This window comes from Zingiber officinale, chromosome 6B, assembly GCF_018446385.1.
Source record: "Zingiber officinale cultivar Zhangliang chromosome 6B, Zo_v1.1, whole genome shotgun sequence".
Classification (NCBI taxonomy): Eukaryota; Viridiplantae; Streptophyta; class Magnoliopsida; order Zingiberales; family Zingiberaceae; genus Zingiber; species Zingiber officinale.
Genome location: NC_055996.1, coordinates 30,832,856 through 30,844,687, shown reverse-complemented (window position 1 = coordinate 30,844,687; position 11,832 = coordinate 30,832,856). Strand labels below are relative to the sequence as shown.

General features: G+C 44.5%; 1 protein-coding gene and 1 non-coding gene across 2 annotated transcripts; one reads left to right on the top strand and one right to left on the bottom strand.

The window, feature by feature from the left end:
* Positions 1-9,820: 9,820 nt before the first annotated feature.
* Positions 9,821-9,892, bottom strand: TRNAM-CAU. Its single transcript has one exon. It is a non-coding gene; the product is annotated as a tRNA-Met (tRNA).
* A 626-nt stretch (positions 9,893-10,518) lies between these two features.
* LOC121990884 lies at positions 10,519-11,431 on the top strand. Its single transcript, XM_042544934.1, has 2 exons — positions 10,519-10,676; positions 10,774-11,431. The coding sequence occupies exons 1-2, from the start codon at positions 10,519-10,521 to the stop codon at positions 11,429-11,431; spliced, it is 816 nt and encodes a 271-aa protein (XP_042400868.1).
* Positions 11,432-11,832: the final 401 nt, after the last annotated feature.

Genomic DNA, 11,832 nt, shown 5'->3' with positions numbered 1-11,832 from the left:
ATTTTTCGAAGCTTGTATGGACGAGTTCACGGGGATAAAAACGGGGCCCGGGAAAGCCTGTTTAGGTTACCCTGTTTTAATGAGAAAAAGATTTATTTTCTTTTCCTTTTTCTTTTCTTCTTCTCTTATTCTTTCCCCGCGAGCCGTGCGTGCCCTATTTCCCCGACCCCGAGCGGTTCCCCTTCTTCCTCTCTTCTCACTCGGCGCCGATCTCTTCTCAGCTGTGCCCTAGCTAGCCCCGGCCTTCTTCTCCTCTGCCATAGCCCTTGCCGTGGAGTTCCTAGCATCGACCACTGGTGCCCTAGCCACAGCCGACGCCGCCTAGAGAAGTGCCGACGGTCTTCTTCCCCCTGCTGCTGAAGCCCTAGCTTCTCCGCCATCTGCCGCCGTCGAACGGAGAGTGCCGACCACCCTTCCTCTGCCCTCGAGCCCGAGCCACATTGCCGAGCTCTTTTCCCTCCGTGCTGTCTGCCCTAGTCGCCTTGCACCGTCACCACAGTCGACCAGCCGTCGCCGACCCCAATCCACTGTCGGTTGAGGGTTTATGTTGCTCCTCCTCAGCCCTAGCCGACCGCCACTGTGCGCTGTCTTGTTGACCGCCGCCGATTCCCTGGTGCTACCGTGCCCTAGGTTTCTTTTTTTGACAGGATCCAAACAAACAGCGGTGAGGTGAGCATGTGTATCCTTGTTGATTTCTAGGAGTTTAATCTTGGAGCAGATCAATGAATTCCTGGTAGTATATCTGATTTCCAGCAATTGCCTATTTTATCAGCCCTTAGTCCAGCACGTATACTTGCTTCCAGTAGTTGCTCACCTCATGTCCGGCAACGAGAAGCCGCTAATTGTGCATCAACTCTTCGTCCAGCAATACTTTGTCCAACAACAACCCTTGAGTTCTAGCAGCGGCTGAATTAAGGTAAGGATTAGGTGATTGACTATGTAGATGTGTAATCATGTGTAAATGGAATTAAATTGGATTCTTGATCTATTGGTGGATTGTGGATTAGGTTATTGCTATTGTGTTAATTGGTGTTTGCCCTAAATAGTTCTTAAGAATTTATTTAGCTATTTATGTAAATTGTAGCTAAATAAAACATATTTATTTGTTCGTGACTTAGGGTTTTGACGCGAGACGAGTATCTTGATTACCGGATTGGACCCTTTCCTATTGGAGGCGGGTACTTTGACTTATGTCTTTTGATATGCATAATAATGTGTTTAACATATAGCAATAATTGTGTGATCCATTTATTTCAGTTGGTCACTACATGATCTGTTACATGTTTGCTTGTTTACTTATTATGCGCTGCATGTTATTATTTACCTGATCATACATGCTGTAGGTAGTGACCCAACCATATGATACATTATGTTCAGGACCTAGGGTTTATTTCATACCCTATCTGTTTGTGTACCTTCCATCTGATACATTGACTTGTGGTACACCTTTTATTTATGTATGGATCTTGCAATGCTATTCATGATATTACCATGTTTAGTGTCATGCATCATCTTGCATGGTTGCATGCTGTGCGATTGTTTGCTCCATTATTGAGAGCGCATCGCCAGTTACATGTATCTGTACACACCACCACTCATGGGTTAGTGGTATATTAGACAGGTGTGTGGCAGTTCTGCTGTTTGGCTCCATTGGTCTGGTGACTCAACGTGGTAGCCGGCAGACAGTTCCGCTCTGTTTGGCTCTGTTGGTTTAGTGTAGCAACATTGTAGACGGCAGGTAGTTGGACTTTGTTTGGCTCCGTTGGTCCGCTCATGGGTAGTGTGACTCGGCGTGGTAGCCGGCAGAGAGTCCTCCCCGTCATCGTGTACCGGGAGATGAGAGCATTGCGCTCCCCCATTTATTATTCCGGGGTAGGAGTATGTGTGTACTCCGACAGCATCCCGTCCACTCGGTCACTCATCAGGGGCAGTGATGTCAGAGTGCACGGTTGTCACAGCTCTACCCACTCAGACTCACCATTGTGTGTGAGATGGCTGACTGGCGTCAGGAGTGATCATGTCATTGGCATCATATGCATGATGCATTTATTGTTTGTGTTTGCTGCATTTACTTACTGCATTTATATGAATGCATTTGATTGACATGTATATAGGATTATGACACCTTCGGTCTGACGACCTATTACCTTTTTATCTTGATCCTGGTTAGTACAGTTTTCTCCTATTTTTGCTTCAGTTGCATTTATCCTTCTCGTATTCAGGAGACTGTACGCATGATTAGTGTTGTCTGTTATTTACTTTATTTTGCATATCAGTTGTACCTGCTGAGTGTTGGACTCACCCCGCCTCCATTGTTGTTATATTTTCAGGTTGAGGCTGTCCGAAGTAGTTCCAGTCGCTAGTCCCCATTGCACTTAGTGCTAGTCCTCTGCTGATCACGAGTAGTTGTTTTAGTTTCTCTTTTGACTATGTTTAGACTTGGTTTGTTTGATACTTGGATATTGTATGGATTCTTATCGTTGATGGATTTTGGTATGATTTGGATATGTTTTACTCCATGCCTGCCTGGACGGCAAAAGAGGTGAGTTTGTCGGATTTGAGCTTTACGAGTGTAGTTGAGTAGGGTTGTTTTCTGAGTCATCGTATTACTTTTCTATTTGTTTATTGTTAAACTGCGTGGTTGTGTCAGCCAGAGGCTGAAATTGATATTATCTACGTGGTGATTGTTTTATTTTTGTTATTATTCCAGCCGCATGTGGCTGAGGTATATAGTGATTGTAGAAAGTTTCAGATTGTCCGCCGTACAGGGGAGATGCTGCCAAAATTTTCTCAGACAAGGACTCCTCTGGGGCGTGACAATTTATTTGGTATCAGAGCACAAGATTTACAATCTTTGTTTTCGTATTTTGGATATTTGGGATAACTTGATACTAATTTATATGGTATCAGAGCGCCAAAGTTTGGCGATACTTGTTTGATTTCCGTGTGTTGGATTTTTTAGATTTATCTGATACCAATCTATTGGTATCAGAGCAGGGTGTGATACCTACTTTTAGTATTCTGGTTATGTTGTGCTAGCCCTAGTTTGCGAGTCAAACTGGGCAGTTATTTTGAGTTGCACGGATTTTTCCATTACGTTTATGTTTTGGACTTCCGTTTCGGATTTATATGGATTTTCGGTGATTTTCTCGTACGGAATTTTGAGTACAATTTGGGGACTGGACAGCGATGGAACATCTCCATACAGCAATTAGGTATGTTGTTTATTGGTAATTGTTTATATCTGTAGTAATATCTGTAATATAATTTAACAGATATGAGGCGATCTACGCGTATTGCTGCGAGACGTGGTACTAGACGATCACGTATGAGGACCACGGGATAGCTGGATATGCCAGAGATGCCCTTTGTTGATGAGCCTGTCAGCCAGGGATAGACTCAGCATGCTGCGGGCGCGTCGGGCCTTCAGACCCCGATGGCTCCCTTTGAGGTACCTACCTCAGATGCACCGACAGTATCCACTCTTACTGTATTTCTGGTACCACCAGGGGTACCATTGGCATACCCAACACCAGCTCCAGCCCAGTCTATCGCGTACTCGGCACCACCGCCACCTGGGCCTACAGTGTACCCGACATCAGCGGCGCCTGTGCCCCCAGTGCATACGGTATACCCAGCAGCACTTGCATTAGGGATACTGATTGCTTCACACCCGGTACCATTGCCTACTGTACCTCCAGCCGCGGCTACCTATGTTCACCCTACAGTGCCACCGACGGCTTATGCTTCCGTTTACCCAGCAGCACCGAGAGTACCTCCTCCAGTTTATTCAGCGGTACCACCTGTAGCATCAGCTCCAGTGGTTCCGCCAGTTCCGACAGCCGTTCCGACACACCTCACTGACCTTATTGCGGCACGAGCCAGGATTCCAGTGTTGGCAGAGTCGATGAAGAGTCGATTCACACTCTTCCGAGGAGATCGAGATCCGAGTGTGGCCCTGTCTTGGATTGAGACTATGGAGCGGACCTTCTTCTATATGGCTTGCTCCGAGTGGGAGAAAGCAGAGCTGGCTGCTTTTCACTTACGGGACGCGACCGACACTTGGTGGCTTACCCAGCGTTCCATCATCGGTGAGCAGAACATCACATGGGCCAGATTCAGAGAGGCTTTTAAGAGCCGTTTCTTTCCACGAGCTTATCAGATGGCTCGCCGACAGGATTTCCTGAGTCAGAACAATCAGACAGTGACTGAGTATAATGCAGAGTTTGACAGATTGGCCAGATTTTGTCCAGATCTTGTTGCTGAGGACAGTTCGCGTATGCAGCAGTTCATTCAGGGGTTGGATGGACATTTGCAAGTAAGACTTGCCAGTCTTGGTACTACTTCTTATCTGGAGACTTTAGACAGAGCCCTATTGATTGAGTCAGCGCAGCAGAGAGCGTTTCCAGATAGAAAAAGGAAACAGCCGGGTCAGACATCTGGGCAGATCCAGCAACCTCAGGTACACCACCGCAGAGCAGGCGTAGTCTGTCAGATCAGGGTACATCTGGGGTATTACGTAAACCTCAGAAATCAAGGCAGTCTTCTTCAGGACGTTTCCGGTCTCCCCAGCAGAACCGGAAACAAACCGCCAGCGACATTCGTTGTTTCAGATGTGGGTCCAGAGATCATGTCACCTCAGTCTGCTCTCTGGGACAGTCAGTTTGCTTTTATTGCAAACTGCCAGGGCACCAGAGCCGAGATTGTCCGCAGAAGACTCAGCATATGACTTCCTGAGGGTCTGATCATGAAGGACAGTCCAGTCAGTCCGGAACTTATCGAGGAGGGCGAAGAGCCTAACCTTCGCATGGCCAGCAGCGGAGTGCTTCACCTGCAGCAGCGGCATTTGGCATGCTTGGACAGGAGTACTCCAGTGCTTCCATAGCACCTCAGAGTTCTGTTCCGGGACTTTATTATCTGACGCAGGGGCAGTATCAGATGCAGCCTCATCCTTTAGGCTAGTACCAGACTCAGTCCCAGCCAGCTGCACAGTATCAGTCACCGTCCTCTCAGCCTTCTCTAGCACATTATCCAGCACCGCCTCAGTGGCAGGCTTCTGCCCAGCCGCAGCAGCCGCTGGCAGCGTTACCTCCTCCTCCGCAAGAGACTGGTCGTATACATGCGATTACCAGAGAGGATGCGCAGCGAGCCGACGGATCCGTTTTCCGCGGTATGATTTCCATTTATGCATTTTCCGCTGATATATTGATTGATACTGGTAGTTCGCATTCTTTTATATCCCGTACCTTTATATGGGAGATTGGTAGATTACCTACTTTTAGACTGCAGCGATTGACCGTCTCCCTACTGTCCGGTGATACTTTAGACGTCACCCAGGAGGTCAGAGGTTGCCCGTTAGACTTTGACAACATGATACTTACGGTAGATCTTCTAGTATTGGAGATGGTTGAGTTTGATATCATTCTTGGCATGGATTGATTGTCAGTATATCATGCTACCGTTGATTGCCAGATGAGGGTGGTCACCTTCCGGCCTCCGAACCAACCCTCGTGGGATTTCACTGGCATTAGAGATGACAACATATCGATCATTTCGGCGATTCAGGCTCAGAAGCTGCTGTCACATGGATGTCAGGGTTTTCTATTATCTTTGATTAGTACTGAGAACAACAGTAGTTCGCAGCACTCCAAGGTTCCTGTAGTCCGGGAGTACCCAGATGTATTTCCAGAGGAGCTGCCAGGTTTACCTCCCAGAAGGCAAGTCGAGTTCGCTATTGAGCTGATTCCGGGGACCGCACCGGCATCGAAAGCTCCTTATCGTATGGCACTAAAAGAGTTGAACGAGCTGAAAGTTCAACTCTAGGAGCTTTTAGATAGAGAATTTATTCACCCTAGTGTTTCTCCATGGGGTTCACCGGTATTATTTGTCAAGAAAAAGGGCGGCACTATGAGGTTATGCATTGACTACAGACAACTGAATGCAGTGACCGTCAGAAATAAATATCCTTTACCACGGATCGAGGATTTGTTTGATCAGCTCAGAGGTACATCAGTGTATTCTAAGATTGATCTGCGATCCGGATATCATCAGTTGAGGGTCAGAGACTCAGATATCCAGAAGACAGCTTTCCGTACGAGATACGGTCATTATGAGTTTTTGGTAATGCCATTTGGGCTTACCAATGCTCCAGCGGTGTTTATGGACTTGATGAACCGCATTTTTCTGGAGTATCTGGATCAGTTTGTTATCGTTTTCATTGATGACATATTGGTCTACTCGCATTCCGAGGAGGAGCATGCACAGCATCTTCGTATAGTCTTGGAGACTCTTAGACGACATCAGCTGTACGCGAAGTTCAGCAAGTGTGCGTTCTGGCTATCCTCAGTCGATTTTCTGGGACACGTGGTCTCTAGCAGAGGTATTTCAGTAGACCCTCAGAAGATCGAGGCTGTCACCAGTTGGGAGCAGCCAAAGTCAGTTCAGGAGATCCGCAGTTTTCTGGGATTGGCCGGATATTACCGACGTTTTGTCGAGGGTTTCTCGCGTATTGCTATGTCGCTGACATGCCTTACCAGGAAAGGCGTGAAGTTCACGTGGTCAGAGGATTGCGAGACCAGCTTTCAAGAGCTGAAGCGAAGATTAGTGTCGGCTCCAGTTTTGGTTTTACCTTCTAGAGAGGACGGATTTGTGCTCTATACAGACGCGTCTCTTCAAGGTTTGGGCGCTGTTCTGATGCAGCACGGCAGGGTAGCCTCCTATGCTTCTCGACAGTTGAAGGAGCATGAGAAGAACTACCCAGTTCATGATCTGGAGTTAGCCGCCATCATATATGCTTTGAAGATTTGGCGTTATCATCTGCACGACAATACATTTGAGATTCTCACTGATCATAAGAGTCTCAAATACATTTTTACCCAGAAGGAGCTTAATCTCCGACAGAGGAGATGGATGGAGTTCCTGAAGGACTACGATTGTACCATTAGCTACCACCCGGGGAAAGCTAATGTGGTTGCCGATGCACTCAGCAGGAAGTCTAGAGGGACTTTGGTTTGCCACCGGACTTCAGTCACGGACTTGATTCAGGGTTTCTCCGAGTTAGACCTTGAGGAGCAGGGACATACAGAGCAGGGTATACTTGTTACCATGGTTGCTCAGTCGTCGATCAGGACGAGGATCCGAGAGGCACAGGCTGGTGATCAGCATTTGCAGTTCATTAGTAGTCAGATAACTTCCGGGCAGCAGACTGAGTTTACACGAGACGAGGAGGGTATTATATACTTCCGAGGCAGATTATGCGTACCTCAGTCTCATCCGGTCTTACAGGAGCTACTCCAGGAGGCACACCGCTCTCGATTTGCGATCCATCCAGGCGGGACCCGTATGTATCGAGACTTGAGGCGTTCTTACTGGTGGAACAGTATGAAGAAAGACATCGTAGATTTCGTAGCTAGATGTCTTGTCTGTCAGCAGGTGAAGGCTGAGCACCAGAGACATGCAGGATTACTTCAGCGGATTCCTATTCCTGAGTGGAAGTGGGATCATGTGGCCGAAACCTTTTTTTTCTCTTGGAGATCAAGTGGTGGCCGGATCTTAGCTTGGAGAAGAAGGAGAGAAAGCTTGCATCCCTTGGAGCTTGGTTGGTGGAAAAGGATCTTCTTCCTTTGAAAGTCTTGCTTGGCCGAAACTTGAAGGAAAGAAGAAGAAGGTGGTTTGGTGGTTCTCGTCTCGGAAGATCGTTGCCCACACAACGTCCGGGATTAGAAGAGGAATACGGTAGAAGATCAAGAGGTCTTTCTAAAAGGTATAACTAGTATTTTTCCTTTCCGCATCATACTAGTTATTTTTGGAAATAATACCAAATACAAGAGACATGCGATTTTAGTATTTCGAATTTATTTTCGATGTTGTGTTCTTTGTTTTTTTTTTCTTTTCCTTGTGATTTGATTGTTCCTTTCGGTTAACCTAAAGTTATTTAAGGAAATTAAATATTAACTTTCCTTAAAAGCCTTTGTCTAGTCGGTGGTGGTTGTTCCCATATCCAAGAAGGTCATGTGCCTCGCCACGTCAGTACTGGGAGCCAATTTTGGAAACTAATATTTAATGAAATTAATAACCTAGGTGATTTGGATCGAACGTGTTAAGTTCCGCAGGAGATCCGAATCTAAACCTAAAAGAACAAATAAATTAAACTTAGGATCAAACGTGTTAAGTTCCGCAGGCGATCCGAGTTTAATTTAAAAGAACACATGGTAGCTAGGAAAAGGTTCAGACCTTTGTACAAAATTTTTGTACAGTGGAACCATTAGGTTTTCCGAGTAGCAACCAACAGGAATAACCCTTTCTCAATTTTTTCAATTTCATTACATAGCCCAATTACATTAACGTAGAAATAAACTGAACAACTTAAAAAGAAATAAGTAAGAAAGCCAGAATTTACTTGGTTATAACCTAAGTAGTTACACTAGTAAAATCTCCTTCGTTGAAGTTGGAAAAACCTCTTATACTCTTTGAAAGCTCAGAAATAAACTAGGAAATGAATACATGAGTTGTTATTTATTTCTTAGCTCCAGGGATCATTTTATAGCCTATGAAAAACTTTATCCGAAATTCGAAGGTGCCTTCAATAGGGTTCAAGGTGCCTTCAATCAGAGAAGTTTTATCGTCAAAGATAAGCCTTTATCTTTGGCTAATGGTCACTAGAAGGCACCTTCAACAGGATAGAAGGCACATTCGACACTGTTCATGGAAGGCACCTTGCCTGAGGCAGATCAGCTCCTTAGCTGATCTTCAGCTCGTGGGTGATGCTCCAATCAACCGAAGTTGAGCTCACCCAAACTCCACTCCAACTTTTCCTGGAGCAGGTGTCCTCCTGGCTTCTGATCCCTCGAACTATGTGCATGCCCTTCTCGTTCACCAGGTGTACTCTTTTGTAGCACCGCGTCTCTTGGATACATAGAGCTAGTCTGCTCCCTTCCCATGCCACCATTCTCGCTAGCTGCGTCTTCTGCTCGACTTCTTATATTCCTAAGTTCCTGCATACTTAGACACCAGGCTCAAACACAATAAGACATAACTTAACTTGGTTGATCACACCAAAACTATTACGGGGTACTTACAACTATCTCACGACTTCGTTTAAAAAGGAGACTCATCGTTCAATTTTTTTATGATGTGCCAACACGTAGACAAATAAGGTGACAATTTTATCAATGGTGGTATTTTTTGTGGCTTTTAAACCTCCAATGTCTTGTACCATATCACACAATATCTTGAATGTTGTCCTATCAATTCGAAGTTCACTGATGCTTATTTCATTACTCTCTTTCGTAAGGCTGAACATCAATTCCACACACGCAATCCGTTTGTCCTCCCTACTTTTTATTTGACGAATCCTACTTTGACGATATGCAAGTATTGCAATTTGATAAAGTACGACAACCAAATAAATCATGAGTATTCCATACATATTACACAAAGTCACACTAATCAATGTCTTCCTTGGTTAAATCGCGGTCGTGTCATGTTTATCTACATCACATAACAACCGATGACAAATTAAATACAATTTCGAAATCAGAAGTCATTCACTTAGGAAAAATCATAATTTCAAAAAAAAACCATTTGGATAAAATATTTAATTGCATATTACAGTTTCTTTCGATGGCAGCAGCTTCAGTTGGGAGGAGGAAGCTTCGGTAGGGAGGAGGAAAGGAAGGGCTTTAAGCAGCTTCAATGGGGAGCAGCTTTGGTTGGGAGGAGGAAGAAGGGTGAGAAGCAGCTTCAGAGAAGAAGGGGGAAAAAGTTCAAATTATCTACTATTTTAATTTTAAAAAAGTTTAAATTATTTTTTAAATAAAATTATCAGAGCCAAGTTTCGATCTTGGGACCTGTGGGTTATGGGCCCACCACGCTTCCGCTGCGCCACTCTGATTGATATTAAAATATTAAATACAATAGGATTTGTTGAGTAGATGTTAATAATAAAATATTAACTTAATTAATATTAAAATAATAATAATTTACTTATAATTTTTTATTTACATTTCAATTTTTTTGGTACTAACCAAAATTATTAGACTATAATAAATTGCATTAAAGTGATGGAGTATTTTTAAAAATAAATACATGATAAATTATTATTATTATTTAAAAAAAATCCTTCAAAATTACTCCATAAAGGAACAATAATGTTTAAGAAGTCTAATGATGCTCTTTTCTCTTCCATTCCATTCAAATCTCATGGTCATTGAGAAGTGAGTGGAAGCCCGAAGACTCAGCTCCACTCCACAGAGAGAACCCTCCGACACTCCCGCGAATCCAGCGACAAAGCGCGAGCAATTCGACTTCCTCACCCTCACCTGCGACGCAAGCTTCAAATCTTCATCTTGTCCCTTCCTCCGTCTTCTCCAGTCGCCCATTTCATGGTTGGTGCGAAAGTTTTTTTTTTTTAGATCGGGAGTTGTTTCGCTCTTTCTAGGTTTCTTTTGTTTCGGTTGGAACACCAAAATGGCGCCTTTTGGCTGAGAGGGTGTTGGTTTTGGTTCGAAAGTTACGGTGATGGCGTTTGGTTTGGCATGTGATTGGTTCCGGCAATTTTTCCCCCTTTCTATTGGCCGCTTTCTCTTTGATGTGTATGGATTGGAAGTGTCGACACTTGGGGATTATGCTGTGGTAGTTCTTGTTTGTCAAACGAATTCTTCATCTCGGGCTACCTGGTTCTTAGCTATGACCCCTGCACTTTGTTCTTAGGATGATAAAGTTTGTTGCAAAATTAGGCAATTTCCATTGACGTTTATTGAAGCATTGGTGTAGTATGGCTAACAAGAATACACAGCCATGTTGGCCTGGATGCCGGCTTCCTTTATTGTTCTGTCTTGGTTTTGCAATAGTCCTGGCTCTCCCCTATCTGTTTTTCTTGGATTACAATGATCCAAAAGAGAAGTTCTTTTCCATGATTGAGAACCGAAGACTCCCTTTGAAAGACCATGAAGAAGAGCCCTCGTTGTCTATGGAATCGACTTTCCGCGTTCAAAGTGGACCGGCAGATGAAGATCTCAAGCAGTGTGATCTGAGCAAGGCAATGTTGAAGGTTTTCATGTATGATATGCCTCCTGAGTTTCACTTTCGTCTTTTAGATTGGAAAGGAGATGGAAAGAGTGTGTGGCCGGATATCCAGACCGAAATTCCAGATCATCCTGGTGGCTTGAATCTTCAACACAGCATTGAGTACTGGCTGACATTGGATCTTCTATCCTCAAGATTCTCTGACCGGAGTGGCCCTTGCACAGCTGTAAGGGTTGATGATTCTCGTGAAGCTGATGTTGTGTTTGTGCCTTTCTTTTCTTCTTTGAGCTACAACCGCCATTCTAATGTTAAACCACCGGAAAAAATTAGTAGAAACAAAGCACTGCAGAAGAAATTGGTGGAGTATTTAACAGCTCGACAGGAGTGGAAAAGGTCAGGGGGGTAAAATACCGTAAAAGGACAAATAATAATAAGGAAATTTTTCGAAATTTTTGAAAATTTTTCAGGAATTTTTCGGAGCTCGTACAGACGAGTTAACGGGGATAAAAATGGGACCCGAGAAAGCCTGTTTAGACTATCCCATTTTAACAAGGAAAAGATTTTTTTTCCTTTTTATTTCTCTTTCTTCTTTTCTTTATTTCTTTTTTTTTTCTTCACTCGCGACCCGTGCGTGCTCGATTCTTCTTCTCCGCGCGCTCGACCCTGCCGAACTAGTGCCCTAACCGACATCGCTCGACGGTTTCTTCCCCACCAGCGTACAAAAACTCGAGCCAACACTTCTTCTCCAATCCTTCTTCTTCTTCCCTATTGCGCTACTCCTCACTGTGCCCTAATTTTCGATCTCAC